This window comes from Bos mutus, chromosome 4 (assembly GCF_027580195.1).
Source record: "Bos mutus isolate GX-2022 chromosome 4, NWIPB_WYAK_1.1, whole genome shotgun sequence".
NCBI lineage: Eukaryota > Metazoa > Chordata > Mammalia > Artiodactyla > Bovidae > Bos > Bos mutus.
The window spans coordinates 19137459-19161763 of NC_091620.1; the positions used below are offsets into that span (position 1 = coordinate 19137459).

At 44.3% G+C, this 24305-nt stretch overlaps 1 protein-coding gene across 1 annotated transcript in view; it reads right to left on the minus strand.

Moving 5' to 3' along the window:
- AGK (acylglycerol kinase) overlaps window positions 1-24305 on the minus strand; it is a 102221-nt gene that overhangs the window by 65531 nt on the left and 12385 nt on the right. The window contains exon 3 of the mRNA XM_005901068.2: window positions 2402-2441. Coding sequence (XP_005901130.1) covers window positions 2402-2441 — 40 coding nt within the window. The remainder of the gene's footprint in view (window positions 1-2401; window positions 2442-24305) is intronic.

Sequence of the window (24305 nt, forward strand, 5' to 3'; positions counted from 1 at the left end):
GAATAGGGAAATCCCTAAGACGGCAAAATTTCAAGTCTTAACTGGTGGGAAGCAGGTCTGGGCCAAGATAGAATTCAAGTACAGAAGTACAAAGCAAAGAAGAAAAATGAAAGTTATACCAGGTATCTTACTAAGTAACTGGTTCTGACTCTACCACCTCCCTGACAGCCCACTGGAGATCCTTTCTTATTATTGTCTATTACTTGCTCTAAAGACAAAAATAAACCTTTATTGCTGAATACTTCAGAAGGATATACTGTTTCTTTGTAAAAAGTTTCTAGTACTTCATAATTTCTACTGTTTTCACTCTGAGTTAGACCTTAATATAATATTGTAATTTGTTCTTCTTCTATCCATACTATTTTTGGAATTTGGCCAGGAATGAATTAACCAGCCAGATTCCAGATCTATAGTTCTAGATTATTCCTCTTGGTCCTGGGTTTTTAGCCTCTAGAAGCCTTAGCTACTTGCGACTCAAGACTCGGGTTTATAGTAGGTTAAGGAGTCCAAAATCACTGCAGATGGTGACTGCAGCCATGAAATTAAAAGATGCTTACTCCTTGGAAGGAAAGTTATGACCAACCTAGATAGCATATTCAAAAGTTATTACTTTACATTACTTTGCCAACAAAGGTCCGTCCGGTCAAGGCTATGGTTTTTCCAGTGGTCATGTATGGATGTGAGAGTTGGACTGTGAAGAAAGCTGAGTGCCGAAGAATTGATGCTTTTGAACCGTGGTGTTGCAGAAGACTCTTGAGAGTCCCTTGGACTGCAAGGAGATCCAACCAGTTTATTCTAAAGGAGATCAGCCCTGGGTGTTTGGAAGGAATGATGCTAAAGCTGAAACTCCAGTACTTTGGCCACCTCATGCAAAGAGCTGACTCACTGTAAAAGACTCTGATGCTGGGAGGGATTGGGGGCAGGAGGAAAAGGGGACAACAGAGGATGAGATGGCTGGATGGCATCACCGACTCGATGGACATGAGTTTGAATGAACTCCGGGAGTTAGTGATGGACAGGGAGGCCTGGCATGCTGCGATTCATGGGGTCGCAAACAGTCGGACACGACTGAGCGACTGAACTAAACTGAACTGAAGGAGTTTACATGAAACTATAATGAGGTGAGTTTATGTGAGCTTTAAAAAAAATATCGTATTTTATTCAAGAATTTAGACTGAAAGGGGACAGACACAGGAAAAGCAACTAGAATGAGTAGACTGTAAGGATGAATTCACTTCCTTTTTTCAGATGAGAGGAGCTAAATGGGTGTTGGGAAGTGGAGAATTAGAACAATGGGAAGAGGGAAACATGCAAGGGAAGAAACAACGGAAGGAACAGGGTCATGAAAAAGTAGGAGGAGAGGGAATTCAGAGCAGAGGTGAAGGTATTAATACTTCGCACAAGAAAGGGAGTGAGTGCCCATATCCACTCTTTGTTCAAGAGCAAAAGGCTGCCCCGTGCATGATTTTCTAGTTGCTAATGCAAAATTAGCTTGGGGTGAAGATCACCTCAAATTTAATACTAAAGTTTATTTGAACAACTCAGAGCCATGAGATGAAACAACAAAGCAATCAAACTCCTAAAACATGGATTTAGAACAGTTAGGGAATCCCGAAAGAGAGAAATTCGTTCATAGTGTCTATTGTCATTGGCATCCATGACAACATTTCAGAATGTTTTCTGCCCCCTACTTCTACTAAATGTATCATGCCTTTGTCACTTTTTAATTTCATGTTTCTTTTTGGTATTTCTGACATCATAAGTTTAAGTGACATAACAAAAAAGCAACCTAACCATGCAAATTCATCTGCAAGTTATAATGTGCATATTTGGAGGGGAGGGAAGAAAAAAAATGTGATCTTAAATTTGAAAGGATGAACAATTCAACTCTAACTAGAGAGACGAATATTTAAGTGCAATACCTGAGACGGGGAATAACAATGCACAGGGTATGACTCAGCTGGGCTAAAGAGACAGGCTTTAAAGTACGAATCAACAGTTTTAAGAAGATTTGACTTTGAGAGGTAACGACTGCTCTGAACTGATATCCTTGGGGCTTATTCGGCTTAGGCATGAATCTGGCTTTAGCCAGAGCTTCCAGGCCACCTGCAGACATGAACAAATTCCCAGAACGCCAACCAGTCCGGTTCTGTGTTCTTTGGACTAATCCAGAAGTAAACAAGTCTGAAGGGGTGGGCGTTGGAACTGCTTTTCACCAGATGGTTAACTTCCTCGAGTTCTATTCAGAGTTGGCTGGCAGCCTGATTCATCCCGATAGTGAGGGAAAAAATAGCCAAGCTGCACTGATGCAAGGTGCTGGGCAAGTCCCCTGGAACAGCCCAAGACTTCTGCACGGTGGAGATAAGGCGGGTTTTAATTGTTTCATATTAAACTGCATTACCTGAGCTTCTTGACAGGCTGCTCTCCTTAGTAGGTTATCACTATCAAAGTAAACAAAAGAGAAGGAACGTTAGCTTTAATAAGTAGGTTCAGATCCAAATCATCGTTTTTTAAAGTAAATATAACTCTTTAAAATAGTCAAGTGAACGTTCCTTAAGACCTGCAACAAATCACAGGCACATCTGAAAGGTACTTTCTCCGAATGAAATCCGTGTTAGGAGTTCCCACACAACAGCAGGCAGAATAATCCCCACTCCCTTTAAGATGCTCACATCCTAATTCCCAGAACCTGAAAAGGTTACCTTATGTGGCAACAGGGTTTCTACAGACATGATTAAGTTAGGGTCTGGAGATGGGAGAGAATTCTGGATGATGTAGGTGGGCCCAATGGAATCGCAGGGGTCCTCAAAAGCAGAGAAACTTCAGCAGCAAATGTGATCAGGAAAGGATGGTCGCAAAGGTGCAGCCTCGCTGGCTTTGGAGATGGAAGGTGGCTTTAAGTCAAGGAGTGTGGGTACCCAGGAAGGAGAGGGGTTCTCTCCGGAGCCTCCAGGAGGAACGCTGTCCTTGCTGACACCTTGATGTTAAGGGAGCCCTGTGTTGGATCTCTACTCCACGAACAACAGTGCTGTGTGCTCAGTCGCGTCTACTCTTTGCGACCCCATGGACTGCAGCCCGCCAGGCTCCTCTGTCCATGGGATTCTCCAGGCAAGATTATTGGAGTGGGTTGCCATTCCCTTCTCCAGGGGATCTTCCCAACCCAGGGATCACACCCCTATCTCCTGCATCTCCTGCACTGGCAGGCAGATTCTCTACCACAGAGCTACCTGGGAAGCCACAAAACTGTAAGATAATAAATTTGTGTTGTGTTAAATCTCTAAGTTTGTGGAAATTTGTTAGGGCAGCAACAGAAAAACGAATGCACATACCCTGCGTTTTTCTTATTCAGTAAAATTATTCAGGTCATTTGCCAGAAATAAATTTGATATATAGTTGCTTCTGCTAGTGTTTTCTCTAAATCGCTTATTTTTTATATCACAGTCAGATACACAATTATATCATAAATGGAAAATTCTGGCATGAGGCAAAATTTTGGCTTGCAAAAACAAAATGTTCTATCAGAATATGTTCATCTATTCAGCATTAAGCTTTCTAATATGTGTTTGGGCCACTTATACCTTAAGACCACTTTAAATGGCTGACTGCCTACCATGTTCCAGAATCTTCTCCTTGTAAGAGTCCATTCTAACACGGGTTGCTGGCATTCATATAGTAACTTCAACCTGGCTAACAACAGTTAAGAAAATGAATACCCAGAAAACATGAGCAGTAAACAATTTAGAGGGAAGAATTAAAATGATTTCGAAAGGGTTATTTTACTTAAATTTCCTGTCTAGACCTTTTTCATAACATCAAAGACCTTGAATTTTGCATCTTTACAGTACAGTAAGTCCCCTACATGCAAACAAGTTCCGTTTTGAGGGTGCATTCCTAAGTCCAGTTTGTCCATAAGTCCAACCAACCTAGGTACCCAACTAACACAATCGACTATATAGCACTGCACTGTAATAGAATTATAATACTTTTCACACAAATAACACATACTAATTAAAATTAAACTTTTGCTTTTCGCTATAGTTGCAGTCAAAGGCTATGGCATTTTCTTCCATAGCCAGGCTGCAGGACAAGCCCAATTTCACAGAGCCAACAGCTTCCAGGAGAAAGCACTCCCTAAGAGGAAGTATCTCTGCTGCCCACCTGAAACCTAAGGGCAGCGACAGTGTCCCATTAGAATGACACTAGTACCTCAAACCCGGATGGCTCAGTTGGTAAGAAGCCACCTGCAATGCAGGAGACCCCGGTTCTGCCCCTGGGTTGGGAAGAGCCCCTGGAGAAGGGAAAGGCTACCCACTCCAGTATTCGGCCTGGAGAATTCCATGGACTGTATAGTCCATGGGGTCACAAAGAGTCGGACACAACTGAGTGACTTTCACTTTCAGTACCTGAAAAGTGCATCCGGTTCTACAACAAACCCCACGAGGCGCCGTTACAGCCAGGCTCAGCCCTCTTGCTCGAGCGATACTGCTCCCGACTAGCCCTCGGCAAAGGGAATCCAAGCTCATCTCCCTCCCCCACCCAAGAGTCAAAAATGCTTGGCTCTTTCCAAGCCTCTCCATCAACTGCTCTCAGTGAATTATTCTAAAGTCAACAGAACATGCATGCAAGATGAGGCAGATTCAGAGTACAATCTAGTAAAATATTTAAAAATAGTTAAGTGTCAATAACCCTTTGTAATAACCCTTCAGACTCATGCCCTTCTGTACAATGATGAGGCAAAATACAGGCCTTCTGTATCCGTTGGATCATAAAATAAAACGGTTCCTTGTAGTCACCTGAGCATTCTCAGCAGATTTAACCCTCAGTCTAGTTTCCAGACTGCCCAAGTTTCTGCTGCCAGTCTCAGGGGACTGGCTTCCTCCTCTTCCTTGCCTCAATGTGTTTCTCCTAGTAGACAGAATGACCTGTGCCTCATCTTATCCTACAGAGACGTCCTGCGGATTACTCCGTACAAACACATGCTTCTGTAAAAGCTGAGTGCCTATCTCTATGTATCTGTCCGTCTCCCCCAGCCAGCTCCTCCTCCTACTAGGGACAGGCCTCTGAAGGCACCAGGCCCCTCTGGGTCATTAGCAGACACCACCTCCCTTACTGCATTTCAGCCACGCTGAAATGGACCCAGCTGAAAAGGGAAGACCCCCAAACAGATACAGGAATATGGGTAGCATCTTGGATCATTTTTTCTCAATTTCTTTTTTTTTTTGCTAGAAGTAAAATTCTGATGGTTAACTTGTGATGAAGTGTATTATTAAAGATCTCAGCTCTCTTGAGCTTACTAATAACTACTTGATGTATCAGCATGCTATTGAAAGTCAAAAGATATTTAGATAGTTAACATCCTGGATGTTAAATGGAATATGCACGCTGCCAATGCCACCTGTGAGAAAGACAGAATATGTACCAATTTAGACATTACAAAAGAAATCCTCATTATAATCACACCTAGGTTTTTAAATATCAAAAAACGGTATCAACTATCTTGAGCACGTTCTCTGAACCAAGCTGTATCTAAAACTCAAACTTATCCTCAAAAGAAAAGATATTTCTCCTATTGACATATTCTGAAGGTCTACAGCAAGTTTTGAAAACTATTTCAAAAAAGAAATTTCAAGTATGTTCTCCATAATGGCAGCATCGCTGCAATAAAAAAGAAAATAACTTAAAATCCACACAGCAACTACTGTGCACCAGATACTATATGGCTGTTGTTTTCATAAACCTTTAGTCTTTGTAACAACCTTGCAGGGCTTCCCTGAGGGGCTCAGTCGGTGAAGAATCCACCTGCAATGCAGGAGACCTGGATTCGATCCCGGGGTTGGGAAGATCCCCTGGAGGAGGGCATGGCAACTCATATCCAGTATTCTGACCTGGAGAATCCCCAAGGACAGAGGAGCCTGACAGGCTGCACTCCACGGGGTGGCAAAGAGTCAGACACAACTGAGGGACCCAGCACACAACCACCTTGCAAGGCAGGTGGCATATTCCCATCTTACAGATGAGGAAGCCCAGGCTCAAAGAAAGGAACTGACTTGCCCAAGAGCACGTGTTGCTAAGTGGGAGAGCGGGCTTTCAAATGCCTTAATGCTGCTACTTCTTAATTCCAGACCATACTGAATGGGCAGTACTTCTTTGGATTCATACTTTACAGCACATTTATTAAGCTATCACATCACTTCCTAGTCCCAGCTAACATAACTCTTAGAATTTATATTCATACAGTTTTTTTTAATAGATATAAATTCAAGTGCAATAAAGTTCCCAAAAGGAACTGGTGAAACTGATTTAACACAAAGTGCCAGGTACAGCACCATGAACAAGACTTTGTCCTGACCTGAAGAAGCTTGGGATCCAGGAGCAAAGAACAGCACTTGGTAAATATCAGTGATATAGTAAAAGATATGTTTCTTGATAGATAACATGCCAGGCATGATATACAGGTGAATAACAACAGTCCCCATCCTCGTGAAGTCTACAGTTTGAGGAGGGAAGAAAGACAATTTGTTAGGCAATCATCAAATGATATGACTTATATCATTTACTCCATAAAATGATATGACTTATATTTTTACTCCATAAAAGGAGTGTCTAGTAGAGGTATCTAACCTTGTCTTGAGGGAATTAGAGAAGACTTTTACATGGATAGTGAAGTTGAGATCTAGGAGAGAAACAGAAAGTAGCCAGGCAAAAACAGGGAGGACAATGCAGGCAAAGGAAAGAGCATGGGGAAAGCCTGCAAGTGCCAGGTCCCAGCCGAGGCCCGGACTGGAAGCAGCTCAGGACGGCTGCAGCAGCACACCAGGAGGAGCCAGGACAGGGGCCTCCAAGAGCCTTTTCTAACCTATTTAAGGAATGTGGGCTTCACCCTAAGGGCCATAAGAAGCCACTGCAGGGTTTTAACAAGGGAACTGACATGACCAGGTTGACAGGGTGGAAGGATCATTCTGGCTGCAGTGTCAAGAGGGCAAGGGTCAGGTTCAGCAGAGGTTGAGGAGTGAACTTAAGTGCTGGTTCATGGGTAGGGAGGGTCAAAGACCCCTTGACCTTCCAGTGGAAGGTGTCACATTCACAGAGATGGAAGGCAACACGGAGGACTAGTTGAGGAGAGGAGGAGCTATGCCTGGTCTGGATAGGTCGATCTGGGACAACGGTGAGAGACCAGGTGGGAGGATCCAGGGGACAGCTAGAAATACACGTCTGGAATTCCAGACAGAGTTCTTGACTAAAGATGAACACGGCTGGACATCCCTGGGGCTCTGCTGCTGCTGCTAAATCACTTCAGTCGTGTCCGACTCTGTGTGACCCCAGAGACAGCAGCCCACCAGGCTCCCCTGTCCCTGGGATTCTCCAGGCAAGAACACTGGAGTGGGTTGCCATTTCCTTCTCCAATGTATGCATGCACGCTAAGTCGCTTCAGTCATGTCTGACTCTGTGTGACCCCATGGACAGCAGCCCCCAGGCTCTTCCATCCACAGGATTCTCTAGGCAAGAATACTGGAGTGGGTTGCCATTTCCTTCTCCACCCTGAGGGTCTAGTGATTAAGAATCTGCCTGCCAATGCAAGGGGGGTGGGTTTGATCCCTGGTCTGGGAAGATCCCACATGCTGTGACAAGCCCATGTGCCACACTTACTGAGCCTGTGCGCCCTAGAGTCTGTGCTGCACAACAATTGAAGCCACCGTAACAAGAAGCCCTCGCACGGCAACTAGAGAGCAGCCCCTGCTCCCGCAGCCAGAGAAGACTGTGAACAGTAACAAAGACCTCCTCCCCCCAAAAAAAGATACACACATGGTAACAGGAGGGATGAGAGGGAGAAGTTCATCCCCATGAGCAGGTGAAAGCGGAAGCAGGAAGAGAGCGCCTGCACGTCAGGACCCTGGACAGAGAACAGCAGGTGACCCAGGGAAGCGGACACCGTACCTCATCTCAAAGCCAAAGGAAAAATGTGGTGGATAGGGCGCGTATCCCCATCATGCTCTCAATGTTGCCCCTACTCTTGGCAAACAGCATGCTTTGCTATTCCTAAAAGACACAAAGAACTTAACTTTTCCCCTCCAGGGATGTGATCATTTCCTCTCCTCTCCCTTTAAAAAAAAAAATTGAAGACCAAACACCACCACCCAAGTCCTTACCCTACCACACACAAAGCAGCTTGTCTTATCTTTCTTCTTTGATGATAGTGGTCCTGAAGTCATGGATAATTCACCATTTTCTTTCCCACAGCATAGAGCACAGACTTCTACACACAATCTAAGATACTCAATAAATAACTGTTTAATAAATAAGTGGCAAATGTTTGAACAGCAGAGATTGACTCATTGTGCTCAGGCAGACTTTGTTCTGGAGGAGACACTGAAAGTTATTTTCTGTAGGAGAATCTGGTGTTCTTGAAGGGGATGCTCTTTCAGGGTCATGCTCACCAAATGGCAAGAGGAGGGCTCACTGTGGGGCAGGACAGGAGAGAAGGGAAAACTCCAGTCATAAGAGCAAAAAAAATGAAATCAAAGTCGCTCAGTCGTGTCCAACTCTCTTTGATCCCATGGACTATACAGTCATATACAGTCAATACAGACATACTGCGCTCAACATGCCAGTAAATTTGGAAAACTCAGCAGTGGCCACAGGGCTGGAAAAGGTCAGTTTTCATTCCAATCCCAAAGAAAGGCAATGCCAAAGTGTGCTCAAACTACCACACAATTGTACTCATTTCACAAGCTAGAAAAGTAATGCTCAAAATTCTCCAAGCCAGGCTTCAACAGTATGTGAACCATGAACTTCCAGATGTTCAAGCTGGGTTTAGAAAAGGCAGAGGAACCAGAGATCAAATTGCCAACATCCGTTGGATCATAGAAAAAGCAAGAGTTCCAGAAAAACATCTATTTCTGCTTTATTGACTATGCCAAAGCCTTTGACTGTGTGGATAACAACAAACTGTGGAAAATTTTTCAAGAGATGGGAATACCAGACCACCTGACCTGCCTCCTGAGAAATCTGTATGCAGGTCAGGAAGCAACAGTTGGAACCAAACATGGAACGACAGACTGGTTCCAAATCAGGAAAGGAGTACGTCAAGGCTGTATATTGTCACCCTGCTTATTTAACTTACATGCAAAGTACATCATGAGAAATGCTGGGCTAGATAAAGCACATGCTGGAAACAAGATTGCCAGGAGAAATATCAATAACCTCAAATATGCAGATGACACCACCTTTACGGCAGAAAGTGAAGAAGAACTACAGAGTCTCTTAATGAAAGTGAAAGAGAAGAGTGAAAAAGTTGGCTTAAAACTCAGCATCCAGAAAACTAAGATCATGGCATCCGTCCCATCACTTCACGGCAAATAGATGGGAAAACAATGGAAACACTGGCTGAGTTTATTTTTTTGGGCTCCAAAATCACTGCAGATGGTGACTGCAGCCATGAAATTAAAAGACACTTGCTCCTTGGAAGAAAAGTTATGACCAACCTAGACAGCATATTCAGAGAAGGCAATGGCACCCCACTCCAGTACTCTTGCCTGGAAAATTCCATGGATGGAGGAGTCTGGTAGGCTGCAGTCCATGGGGTTGCTAAGAGTTGGACATGACTGAGCAACTTCACTTTCACGCATTGGAGAAGGAAATGGCAACCCACTCCAATGTTCTTGCCTGGAGAGTCCCAGGGGTGGGGGAGCCTGGTGGGCTGCCGTCTAAATCACTTCAGTCAGTGTCAGACACCACTGAAGTGACAACCCCATAGACGGCAGCCCACCAGGCTGCCCCATCCCTGGGACTCTCCAGGCAAGAACACTGGAGTGGGTTGCCATTTCCTTCTCAATGCATGAAAGTGAAAGTGAAAGTGAAGTTGCTCAGTCATGTCAACTCTTAGCGACCCCATGGACTGCAGCCTACCAGACTCCTCCATCCATGGAATTTTCCAGGCAAGAGTACTGGAGTGGGGTGCCATTGCCTTCTCCATAGCAGCAGCAGACAGCATATTAAAAAGTAGAGACATTACTTTGCCAACAAAGGTCCGTCTAGTCAAAGCTATGGTTTTTCCAGTAGTCATGTATGGATGTGACAGTTGGACTATAAAGAAAGCTGAGTGCCAAAGAGTTGATGCTTTTGAACTGTGGTGTTGGAAAAGACTGTTGAGAGTCCCTTGGACTGCAAAGAGATCCAACCAGTCCATCCTAAAGGAAATCAGTCCTGAACATTCATTGGAAGGACTGATGCTGATGCTGAAGTTGAAACTTCAATACTCTGGCAACCTGATGTGAAGAACTGACTCTTTTGAAAAGACCCTGATGCTGGGAAGATTGAAGGTGGGAGGAGAAGGGACAATAGAGGATGAGATGGTTGGATGGCATCACCAACTCGATGGACATGAGTTTGCGTGAACTCCGGGAGCTGGTGACGGACAGGGAATCCTGCCGTGCTGCAGATAGGGTCACAAAGAGTCAGACACAACTAAGCAACTGAACTGGACTACACAGTCCATGGAATTCTCCAGGGCAGAATACTGGAGTGAGTAGCTGTTCCCTGCTCCAGGGGCTCTTCCCAACCCAGGGATGGAACCCAGGTCTCCCACATTGCAGGTGGATTCTTTACCAGCTGAGCTACCAAGGAAGTTCAAGAATACTGGAGTGGGTAGACTTGACTGGATCAAGAAGACCCATGGGGGTGGGTGTGTGGCGTGTGTGTGTTTGTGGGAGAGGGTCATAGAGCTAGAGCCCTCTAGAAAGGCTAAGTCAGGAACTCAGAAACTCCAGAATGCTAATGGGTCAAGTATCTGAATGTGAACCAAAGACATAGCTAACAGGAAAAAACAAATACTGCATATAAATTGCAAGCCCACACTCCATCCACTACAGCATGCTGTCCCCTGAGAGCACTGAAGTTTAACACAATTTAAAAGAGGTGCTGCAAAATGTAGTCATATCAAAAAGGGTCCCTGAAGATCTGCTCAGTACTAAAATGTGGGTTCTTATACAGAAAGAAATTAGAAGCTTCTGGATTAGAAAATGAAGAAAAAAATCTGCTGATGTCACCCTGCCTGAGGCTTTAAAAGAATTTGAACATGCCTGCTACTGCAGGAAATGGGATGCTCTCAATTTATTCTGAGCCATAAATGTTTTATTTATTACTTTAGGACTGCAAAATAAGATAAGCTGTTACTTCACTAACAACTCTACATGGAGAGAAAAATTACATTGATCCATCCTACTCCCCCCCCTTCAAAATACTTCCCACTATAGTCTAGAGGCAAACTGTACAGCAATTTCTACCACCAGCTTTCCTCTTGAGGCATGCAAACAGAGTTTCTGCTTTATACAAAACTGATTTCAAGTTCAAGCCCCTACTCTGTGACCCCAAGGACTATAGTCCGCCAGGCTCCTCTGTCCATGAAATTTTCCAGGAAAGAATACTGCAGTGGGTTGCTGTTTCCTGCTCTAGAGGATCTTCCCAACCCATGGATTGAACCCTTGTCATCCAAGCCCAAATTCCATTTCCTGACAACTGACATTTTTAAGGTCGGGCGAGTCCTTAGAAATTATCTAGTCCAATACTTTTCAACCTCTCCCAACACAGCCTGATCCCCGTCAATCAAATGACATGGCATTCCATTAGTAACCAAGTTTACTACAGCAGTGATCCTCTTCTGGGAAAAGAGACACACACCTACCACACCACACACACACACACACACACACACACAGAACATATATAATTCCAATCCCTAAACCCCACGAGATTGTGAAGGTTCACTTCAACAGGGACTCCTTCAACAGTGCCATCTCCTTCGAGCTCCTGAAAAATAACCAACTCATCTAGTCTGAGAAACTTCTGGTCTGGGGATCTGCCCACTGTCAGACAGAAGTTACTCAAAAACGTAGTACTAGAACTTAAGCCTTCTCATTCTCAACAATGGTGATTCTTCTCTCGACACTCTGCTTCTGCTCTGTTCTCTAAGGCCAAGCCCAAATAACACAAAAAGCAGTCAATACAGCTCCATCCACTGTCTAACTACACACAGGTCTATGCTACCACTATGGTCACCTCAATTCACAATGCATTGCTAGAGTGATTACTTTATGTCCTGCAAACCGGCTTAGGAAAAAGCCCAACTAAACCTAACTCCACTCTTTATTCATTAAGTCAAGAACACTTATTAGTCAGACAAAGACCCAATCTCTCTGCTCAGTGGGAAGGCCCTGTCTCTAGTGATGGCCAGCGGCTACATGAAGCTCTGGGTAAACTAGGGCTTATTCTTTCTTACTCTCTGAAATACAGAACTCCAGAGCCAACTTCCTCCAAGTTTACTCATTCCCAGTCGTTTCAGTCTATACTCATGTGTACTTCCCTGGTGGCTCAGCTGGTTAAGAATCCACCTGCAATGCAGGAGACCCAGGTTCAATTCCTGAGCTGGGAAGATTCCCTGGAGAAGGGATAGGCTACCCATTCCAGTGTTCTTGGGCTTCCCTGGTGGCTCACATGGTAAAGAATCTTCCTGCAATGTGGGAGATCTGAGTGAGATCCCTGGGTTGGGAAGATCCCCCAGAAAAGGGAATGGCCACCCACTCCAGTATTCTTGCCTAGAGAATTCCATGAACAGAGAAGCCTGGTGGGCTACAGCCCACGGGTTGCCAAGAGTCGGAGACAACTGAGTGACTTGCACTTTCATTGTGTACTTAAGTGGACCTCTTGTAATATTTCAAGTAGCTTATTTCTCAGGTTTACTCTATAAAACATTTCCTCTCTAATTCAGGATGGGAAATGACTTAATGAAAAACAGCATCCCCTGAGGGCTCCGCTCACATAATAAATGAATCATTTGGGTCTGTTCTGTAGAAATTTCCATTGACCAGAGAGATAGAAATGTGTTCTGCAGGTTATTCCTTCATTCTACTGACTAAGAGAAATGGACATGGAGGAAGCCTAAATCTTCTTTTCTCATCTTAGAACATGAAATTATTCTATTTTCACCCTCTTATCTGAGTCTCGGCTTTCCATAAAATACCAACTGTTCCAACTCCACTGTCCAAACATTCACAGAGGCTGAGGTCTGAGGACCACCTCCAGCTGGCTGCTAGGTTATGCTCAAGTGTGGACTTTGGCTGCCACTAAAGGGATTCTTTGAGCTGCTACCTCTAGTCACTTTTTTTGGATGATTTCTACCCCTACCTTATTCTCACAAATACTCTGACTTTCTCTTGTGGTTCATTTACTTCTTTTGCTTTCTGTTCTTTTTCCATTCATCCGCTTCCACCCAACAGGCCAACTTAAACATTCTGTGCCACAGAGTCTCCTTCACACACGTATAATATTAACTTTAATTGGCAACCAAAATACTAGTTTTTTCTGTTCTGTCAACCATTACATATTTATGGATATAATTACAAACACACACACACGGAGTGTCAACTATGTACAAGGTACTCTCACCTATCTGCACAGAAAGAGAAAACACAGAAAACGGATGAAATGGAAATTATGACAGGTATTCAGGGAGAAGGCCTTTCCTGGTGGCTCAGTGGTCAAGAGTCCACCTGCCAACACAGGAAACATGGGTTCGATCTCTAGACTGGGAAGATCCCCTGGAGGAGGAAATGGCAACCCACTCCAGTATGCTTGCTTAGGAAATCCCATGGACAAAGGAGCTGGGCAGGCTACAGTCCATGGGGTCACAAAGAGTAGCGACGTAGCGACTAAACAACAACATTTAGGAAGAAAGCACAGGAAGGGAGAATTCCTTTCTATCTCCCTCACCTCCCTCAATGACATACACTATGTAAGTCGCACACAGAAAGTGGTTATTTACTTTGGGCTCCAGGATTCAGGACAGATCTGGAAAATTTCTGACCTGTAAACACACAACCTCGCAGCTACTGTCGTCAGTATTTGTGCTGCTCCACGACAGGCAGTATTTGAGCTGCCAGTGACCACCTGGAGAGGGGTCCATTTTAGCATCATCTATACTAAGATCATGGCATCTGGTCCCATCACTTCATGGCAAATAGATGGGGAAACAGTGGAAACCGTGTCAGACTTTATTTTTTGGGGCTCCAAAATCACTGCAGATGGTGACTGCAGCCATGAAATTAAAAGACGCTTATTCCTTGGAAGGAAAGTTATGACCAACCTAGATAGCATATTCAAAAGCAGAGACATTACTTTGCCAACAAAGGTCTGTCTAGTCAAGGCTATGGTTTTTCCTGTGGTCATGTATGGATGTGAGAGTTGGACTGTGAAGAAGGCTGAGCACTGAAGAACTGATGCTTTTGAACTGTGGTGTTGGAGAAGACTCTTGAGAGTCCCTTGGACTGCAAGAAGATCCAACCAGTCCATTCTGAAGGAGATCAGCCCTGGGATTTCTTTGGAAGGAATGATGCTAAAGCTGAAACTCCAGGACTTTGGCCACCTCATGCAAAAAGTTGACTCATTGGAAAAGACTCTGATGCTGGGAGGGATTGGGGGCAGGAGGAGAAGGGGACGACAGAGGATGAGATGGTTGGATGGCATCACTGACTTGATGGACGTGAGTTTGAGTGAACTCCGGGAGTTGGTGATGGACAGGAAGGCCTGGCGTGCTGCGATTCATGAGGTTGCAAAGAGTCGGACACGACTGAGCAACTGAACTGAACTGATGATTATTCTCTCTGCAGTGCTTGGAGCAGCTGAAACCACTGATATAAATATCCCTAAAAATTATGTAAAATTAAAACCAAATACCACATAAATATATATCTCTGCCATTCCAGCTCAGTGCCCCCGCCCCATCCCACTCCACCTTCTACCAGTAAACATACAGAAAATACATGGAAAGGAGGTAAAATAAACAACATAGACTTTTTTTTTAAGAGACCTGTTTCCTAAATAATATGACAAGAGTTAAAAGGAACGGGGAAATAATTAAACTTCATTGCACTGAAAAAAAAAAGTCCCCCTGTTCTCTATCAAATATAGGCCGAAAGGCATGTTATTTAATCGCCCATAAATGAACTTCTTTAAACAGCACCTACTGATACCTCAAATTTCAGCATCAGATTGTGCTCAGAGAAAGGGAGAGAGAGAGGAACTTTCAAATGGCTAAAAAGCAAAATAAACTGCTTCCTTCAAACTGCAACAAAATCTGGAATGAGGAAAAGTCATGAGGGAGAAGAGCCTCGTTACCTTCTACTGCTGCTCAACCAGCCAGGCTCTGGACCACTGACTGCAAACTCAGAGGCTAATCTGAATGGATGTCCAAGTAAAACCTCTGCTTTGTCAGAAATCCCAGAGATACTGAGAAATAAAGCACAAGGCATTATTGGACCCATAAACTGTACCAAAAGAAATAGCATGGGTCTAGCCAAGTGTGGCTCCTGCATCATTTCCCCCTGGAATCTGACATTCCTTCCTGGACATCCCGTCAAGGTCTCAAACTCAATACATCTAAAAAGGAATATAAATATATAACACAGCCTCCTTAAACCAATTCTCCCAGGCGACCTTCCTCTTTCTGTATCACCAGTTATCCTAGTTGTGGTTCAGTCTCTCAGCTGTGCCTGACTCTTTGTGACCCCATGGATTGCGGCACACCAGGCTTCCCTGTCCTTTACAATCTCCTGGAGCTTGCGCAAACTCATGTCAATTATTCTAGGCTTGAAGCTGAAAAAGATTTCTCCTAACTTCCTCTCCTTTAACCAAACAACCAACCATCTAGTAATTATTAGTTAGCATTTATCAAAGTGCAGCACGTGACATGCATCACACCATTTTTTTCTTTTTTTTTTTTATTCCTTTTGGCCGTGCCACGGGGCATTTGCGATCTTGATTCCCTAACCAGGGATTGAACCCACATCCCCTGCGTTGGAAGGGCGGAGTCTTAACCACTGGACTGCCAAAATCTCTGCACCATCTCATTGAATCCTTACAGGTAACCTGCTAAACAGACCTCACTGTCCCCATTCACCAATAAAGAAAAGGAGGCTCAGAAGTTAAGCAACTTGACGTGACCAGTAAGAAGCGAAACCCAGACCAAACAGAAGTCTGCTGGCATGGCACCCACACCCACACTCAGTCATTGCTCACAGTGCCACAACTTCATATTTGCCCTTTTATGTTCCCCTCCTGACACCAGCACTCTGGCCTCTGCTCTCTTCTATGTGAAGTACTGGAACACTGCCCCCGCCCCGCCATCTCCACAGTCTACACGTTTCTCTCCCTCCTAGGCACCAGAATTCAACTTCCTAAACGCCTCTTTGTTCCAGACATCCTCCTCTCCTTGAGCTCCAAATACTATACACTGCCTAGAGTCAAAGCCTTCCACCATCTGGCTTTCCCCTTGTTCTACAGAAAAAAAAAAAAAAAAAACTCTATAGTGAAGTCAAATTCTTCGCCAGTCTCCAAGAACACACCACACACTTTCGTTTCCTGCCTGTGCTCAGGTCATGAATCTCACCCAGAACATCATTCCATCCATTCTGCAAGGCCCCACTTGAGACATCTTTGCTACAACACTGTCTCTGATGAGGAAAGAAGAGAAGAAGAGTAGCAATGCCTCTGATGGAGAGCCTGCTTTGTGCCAAGCCTAAGAAAACCTGTGTGACGCCCAGTGAGATGGATCAACCATGATCCATCTTTGCTTACAGGCCAAAGAAATGAGGTACCTTATCCAGGGCCACCGATGGGTAAGTGTAAGCCAACATTCAGATCCATCCAGCTGCCCCCCTCTTCACCATGTTACTCCAAGGAATGCTCAGAAGAGATTTCTCAGCCTTCTAACGGATGGGTCAGCCTGATCACATCTGAACCCACTGATCAATTTAACATCGCCCAAAGCAGGACAATCAGACACCACGTACTTCCTGATGTGATACACTAAGATCCAGAACACGTCTGTGAAGCACTCTCGCCACAACAACTAACCCTGACTGGAATCACACCCTCCAAACAGCGCTCCTCAGACTTCACTGCGCAGGCAGGGCCCCTGGGGATCTGGCTAAAAATGCGGGTTCTGACTCAGCAGGTCTGGGCTGGACCCTGGCGTTCTGCATTTGTAAAAGCTCCCAGGAGTGACTCGTTCCACTGGACCGCAGCTCATGCTTTGAAGAGCAAAGATCTAGAAGTCGGAACTGGGGACTTCCCTGGCAGTCTCGTGGTTAAGATGTCGCTTTCCAAAGCAGGGGGCGCAGGTTCGACCCCTGGTTGGGGAGCTAACATCCCACATACCTTGCAGCCACAAAACCAAAACAAAAAAAAGAGAAGTAATATGGTGACAAATTCAATAAAGACTTAAAAAAAAAAAAAAGCAGCAGCAGGGAACTAATCACCAGTGTACAAGACACAGGCGAGACAGAGGAACAAGAGCTGGGCCTGGAACAAAGGGAGGGAGGAACCACTTGGCTCAGGTGCAAAATTTAAGGGAACACCACAAAACACAGGAATGGAGATAAACACTTTAATACATCATGCTTAAAAAATCAAAATGAGCCTGAAAGATCCATGATGAACACAATATCAGAGTTTTAAATACAGACTCCGTATTACTGATTCTTCTTTTTGCCTCAGGCTCCAATATGACTCTGCCCACCACTGAACCATGTAAGTCAACTGTCAAATCTAGAGGATGAAAAATTCTACAGGGCAAATGCAGACAGGCCTGGTTTCTAAAACAAATAAATGCTATGAGAGGAGGAGGGAGTGAGAGTTTATGAGGCTTAAAAGATAAGACATCAAGTGCACTGTGTGGAACTTGTTTTGATATTGATTTGAACAAAACCATAAAGCAGAAATTGGCATCAACAGGCAAAATGTAAACACAGACTGAATATTAGATGACATAAAGGATTTGGGGCGGGGTCGGGGGGCCGCCCATGGGAGCTCAGTGGTAAAGAAACTGCCTGCCAATGTGGGAGACATGGGTTCGATCCCTGGGTTGGGACGATCCCCTGGAGGAGGGTAATAGCAGCCCACTCCAGTGTTCTTCCCTGGGAAATCCCATGGACAGGGGAGCCTGGCAGGCTACAGGCTGTGGGGTCACAGAGAGTCAGATACAACTTAGTGATTAAACAGAAGCAACAGTACAGAATTCTTAATTTTGTTCAGTTCAGTTCACTCAGTTGTGTTCGACTCTGTGACCCCATGAATCGCAGCATGCCAGGCTTCCTGTCCATCATCAATTCCCGAAGTCTACCCAAACCCTTGTCCATCGAGTCGGTGATGCCATCCAGCCATCTCCTCCTCTGTCATCACCTTCTCCTCCGGCCTCCAATCCCTCCCAGCATTAGGGTCTTTTCCAATGAGTCAACTTCTTCGCATGAGGTGGCCAAAGTACTGGAGTTTCAGCTTCAACATCAGTCCTTCCAATGAACACCCAGGTCTGATCTCCTTTAGGATGGACTCGTTGGATCTCCTTGCAGTTCAAGGGACTCCCAAGAGTCTTCTCCAACACCACAGTTCAAAAGCATCAATTCTTCGGCGCTCAGTTTTCTTCACAGTCCAACTCTCACATCCGTACATGACCACTGGAAAACCATAGCCTTGACTAGACGGACCTTTGTTGGCAAAGTAATGTTTCTGCTTTTGAATATGCTATCTAGGTTGGTCATAACTTTCCTTCCAAGGAGTAAACATCTTTTAATTTCATGGCTGCAGTCACCATCTGCAGTGATTTTGGAGCCCCAAAAAATAAAGTCTGACACTGTTTCCCCATCTATTTGCCATGAAGTGATGGGACCAGATGCCATGATCTTGGTTTTCTAAATGTTGAGCTTTAAGCCAACTTTTTTACTCTCCTCCTTCACTTTCATCAAGAGGCTTTTTAGTTCCTCTTCATTTTCTGCCATAAAGGGGTGTCATCTGCATATCTGAGGCTACTGATATTTCTCCCGGCAATCTTGATTCCAGCTTGTGCTTCTTCCAGCCCAGCGTTTCTCATGATGTACTTAATTTTGTTAGGCCCATGTTAATGGTGTTGTGATTTTTTAAAGTTCTTTAATTATTAAAAATAACATACTAATGTATTTATGGGTATAGCTACAAGATATATCTGGAATTTACTTTAAAATATTCCAGGAAAAAAAAAAAACAGGAAGAGACAAAGGAAATGAGATTAATAAAATGCTGATATTTGTTGAAGCTGAATGCTGATATATGGAGATTCATCATACTATTTGTATTTTTATATGTTTTAAATTTCCATAATAAAAAAAATGTTCACGTAATCCTTTTTTCCCTTAGGCACCCCTAACACTGACTTTGTAGAACTTGAACAAGACGCAGCACACAGTACCTTATTCTTCCAAAATAAAAGGTGCTGCTCTTTTTGATGTGAGCCAGAAACTGCGATGATCTCATTTAAGGTCATAATAATGTTGTGAGATACTGTGAGGATACGGAAAAGTGAAGTTCAGCAAGCCTGAAGAATTTGCCCAAAGTCACACATCAGGAAGTGACAAAGGCAAGGGCTCGAACCTAAACCCAGCTGACTCAGAGGGAAGCTCGATTTGAAGCATGACATTCTATCATCATCTTAGGCCATGTGGGGCGTGGGCCTGGGACAATCTGTTTGCAGTTGTCACCTAAGACACAGGGGCCATCGTGAGGGGTGACAAGGAGGCCCTGGTTTTGAATCAGGGTCCTGACACTTACTAGCTGTGCTCAGTCACTCAGTTGTGTCCGACTCTTTGCGACCCTAAGGACTGTAGCCTGCCAGGCTCCTCTGCCCATGGGGATTCTCCAGGCAAGAATACTGGAGTGGGTTGCCATGCCCTCCTCCAGGGGATCTTCCCAACCCAAGGATCGAACCCAGGCCTCCTGCATTGCAGGAGGATTCTTCACCATCTGAGCCACCAGGGAAGCCTTTACTAGCTGTGTGACCCTGGACAAATTACTTCATCTTGCTATCCCTCAGCTTCTTCATCTGTCTAGGGCTATTAATCTCACACTAGCCTGAGATTAACAACCATCTCATAAAGTTGTTAGGAAGATAAAATGAGCTAATAAATGTGAAGTGCTTAGAACAGTGTCTGACACGTGACAAGCTCTGATGAAGTATTAGTGATCCTCATGATTAATACTACTATGTTCTCAATAAAGCTGAACGACACTGAACACACCCCTTGGGCCAACTCATCATTTAGTTTTACTTCTAAGCAATTGTTTTGACCACAGAATTGAAAGGTGGGCTCTTATCAATGCTTATAGTAATCAAGATTAATGTATCGTAATCAAGATTAACATTCCTATGTTCAGATGGAAAAAATTCCAATATTAATAAAAACTTCGGGACACATGGCCCAGGACCAGTGCTACAGTATCACGTCTGCTTTGCAAGTCTCATGTGGAGGGATGCATAGTGTTCATAGTATTGAAAATGTTCCGAGAAGATACCAGGATGTCTGGCTAAGTGGCTTTATGCTCCAGAAATAAATGGGAGGAAGTCCCGGGTCACAGGCCAAGGTGGGTGGCCGAACTGGTGCCAGAAGCACAGAGCCAAAGCTGAGAACCAGGAGCCAGAACTAAGCAAGAACAGGGCTTCTGTCACCTGCCGAGCCACGAGGACGAGTCGATGAGCTGTGGCAAGCCTCGCCAGCCAGGATCTCGAGGAGAGAGAGACCAGAGGCAGGATGAGCAAGGTCCCCGAAGATGAAAGGATCTGAGCTCAAATCAGATGGACAAGGGTTCAGACACGGCTCACGGCTTTTTAACTACTTATGCCCTGCCTCTTTTGTGGTTATGTTCTGTCACTCTTGAAATTACACTTTTCCAAGCTGTCTTGTTACACATGAAAGGTGAAATAAATAAAAGGCTGAGATCTCATTACACCATCTGGCCGATCCTCATCTTCCTTCCCCACTGGCTGGCTCTCGAATCACTCACTGCCCAGTTACCAGCAGTAATTCGTTTTAACTCCCAAAGTGAGTGAGTACCTATTACATCAAATTAATTCAGTTACTAGCATGTACTGAACCTTGATATCAATCAGGCACTATGCTAAGAGCTTTTCAGCTACCTCAAGCCTTCAATGATCCAATGAGGCACTGTTATTATCCCCACTTTACAGATGAACCTGAGGCTCAGAGAGCCCAAGGTCAGACTGTTAGAGGTGCCTCCTTTCTCATGCTCGTCTGTTAGCAGGCTCCTCGCCACTGAAAGGGCTCCGAATGAGAGAAAGACCATTGCAGGTAACTGCTGACATGATGAACTGAACAGCCCGGAATACAATCTCCCTTAGGGAACCCAGAAAGCTTGGGGAGAGCAGTTGAAGAGGAATGAGCAATACTTAAATTCTCTTTACTTTCAGCAAAGAGGGTCATTTCCTCCTCTTCAATTGCTTTTTCCAGAGTCCTGAAAGCAGCCTCTGCTGCTCCTGTCAACTACTGCAACTTGCTCTGGAGGGAAGGATGCAGACGAGAAGATCATAGGGGTTTTGGTTTTTTTTTTTTTCCCTTGAAACTGAGGGGAAGGGAGGAAAAAAAGGAGAGAAATTCCCACAGGAGAAGAAAAAACTATAAATACAACAACATGAAATAACACCCGCAAATAAATAATACCTGTGCCCAAAGACAAAGACAGCAGTCCAAAATCGGATGGATAAAAATAACATGTCATTTTTTCCAAAGCTATCATACACACACACACACACACACACACACACACACACTTTTCCTTAAAAATGAAAGTGAAAGTCGCTCAGTCATGTCAGACTCTTTGCAACCCCATGGACTATTAACAGTCCATGGAAGTCTCCAGGCCAGAATACTGGAGTCGGTAGCCTTTCCCTTCTCCAGGGGATCTTCCCAACCCAGGGATTGAACCCAGGTCTTCCCACATTGCAGGTGGATTCTTTACCAGTTGAGCCACCAGCAAAGCCCACCTATCAAACCAGGGTCGTTATTTAATCAAAAAGTCAACAATGAAACACAGTCAATTATTCTTACTGGTATGTGAATCCTATATCAGGAGACACCAGTTTCCTTCCAAAGGAAAGAAAGTCAAACACATATAACGATTTGCTTGCTTTTTAAAATGAGGAATGCAAAATATAATGGAACAAAAAACTTAAAATTCTATAACTATAAAATATTTAATGCTTATCTTCTAGAATACTACTCAGCCAAAAAAAAAAAAAGGAAAGAAATGAACAATATGGATGAATTCAAAGATATTATGCTAAGAGGCAGAAGCTTAACAAAAAAAGAATATGGTTTATATTATATGATTTCTCTCATACAAAGTTCTAGAAATAAAAAAAAGATTAGTCTATGGTGGGAAAAAGAAAGTAGAATAATGACTGCCTCAGGGTTTGGGGGACAGGGAGTGATGGTGAAGGAGCACAAGGGAAGCACCTGGACGGATGACAGCACTCTGTCTTACCAGGAGTCTGGGGTACACAGGTGTCTGCATCTGACAAACTCAGGGAAAGCAGGCTTAAATCTGTATATTTCATTGTATGTAAATTTCATTGTAAAGGAAAAACACAGTATAAGCAAGTGCTAAACTCTAATTACTGACCCACATGGTTGGGTTTTCAGGTAGAAGTACATCGATGTTGACAAATTACTTGGAAATGCTTCAGAAAGAAAGATCGAGACGATGGACAGATGGATAGGGACGTGACAAGGCAAATACAGTGAAGTCTGGAATCCAACAAGTAGGTAGGCAGATGTTTACTGTAAAATGTTTTCAAGTTTGCTGTACGTTTAAAGATTTTCACAAAATGGAAGAAAAAGAAATGTACTCATCTATAAATTACACACAGGTAAGGAAGCTTAAAGGGGCGGGGCACGGGACTGACTTCCCTGATGCAGTGGTTAAGAAGCTGCCTGCTAAGGGAGGGAACGTGGGTTCAGTCCCTGGTCCAGGAAGATCCCACATGCTGCAGCGCAACCATGAGCCTGTGTGCCTCGAGCCCGTGCTCTGCAGCAAGAGAAGCCACCACAATGAGAGGCCCACACACCACAATGAAAAGTAGCCCCCACTCGCAGCAACTACAGAAAGCAACAAAGACCCTAAGCAGCCGTAATAAATAAATAAAACTTTTATAAAAGTGGGGGAGACACGGAGAAAAAGTGAAAGGCCAAGAGAAGGGGAGTCAGACCAGAATATGAACAGAGGCTCACAGAAAACCACTGAGAGCATGAAGGACCAAACAAGAGAGTCCAGAAGGTTCTAAAATGAGGGCCGCGTTCCCTGGGCTACGTGTCCAGTTTGCAGCTCATCTCTACTAAACGCTAATAAATGCATTCTGTCTATTTAATAAAGGAGCTGGATTCCATGTGAGCAACAAAAAATGAAACAGGAACATAATAGAACAACTCTAGTAAAGCTGCATAAAAAAGGCATTTAAAAGGTAATGTCATTTAATCAGTGCAGCAGAATTTATATACTGAAGTGAGCATCACTGTTCAAAAGTGGTCAGCAGCAAAGAAAGCACGTGGAATGTATTACAGAACGTGATTAACTTGGGTTCAAATCTCAATTTCACCAGTAGGCCGAGAGACCATTTTAGACAAATTATTAATTTCTCTGAGCCTCAACATCTTAATTTATATATGGAAGTAACATTCTCTCTCCCACAGGTCTGGTTTGAGGATTGCACGAGACCATGTAAGTACATGGAAACAACAAGCCCAGCACCGGCAGCCCAGCAGGCATGGGGTACTTAACACACATTGCTTTCTTTTATTCTTATTCAGTAATGCCACCACTGCTTTACACAGCTTGGCAACACATTTTTTGAGCTGTTGGCAAAGTGAAGAAGAGCAGAAGTGTTCCAGGCAGAGGGGAGAACACAAGCAAAGGGAGAGTGAGACACAGGGTTTTTTCTAGAGACTTCCAGAACACAGAGGTTGAGTGCAAGTGCGATGGACGGGGGATGAAAAGGAATCAGAAGAAAGCTGGAGAGGACGACAGGGCTGGATCATGAAGTCTCTTTTATGTCATGCTAAGGGGTTGGGTCTTTTTGTTCCAAGCAATGGAGAGCTATTTCCAGGTTGTCAGTACCACAGTGACATGATCAGAGTTCTCTTTCAGAAAGAATATTCTGCTTGTCGACTGCCTGGTACAACTCCAGGGACACGCCTCACGCAGGATGTCAAGGGAAGTAAGACATGGACTAGAAAATACTATGACTCCAAGATCTAAGTATCCCACCTGAAAACTGTACTGTGGTTATGATCACCTAAGAAGTCTATGGGATGAGGATAGGACACCGGCATCTAGGGACAAGCAGAGCAAAAAGACACCCTACAGGTGGGAACTCCCTGGTGGTCCAGTGGTTAGGGCTCTGTGGTTCAACTGCAAGGGGGCACAGGTTCAATCCC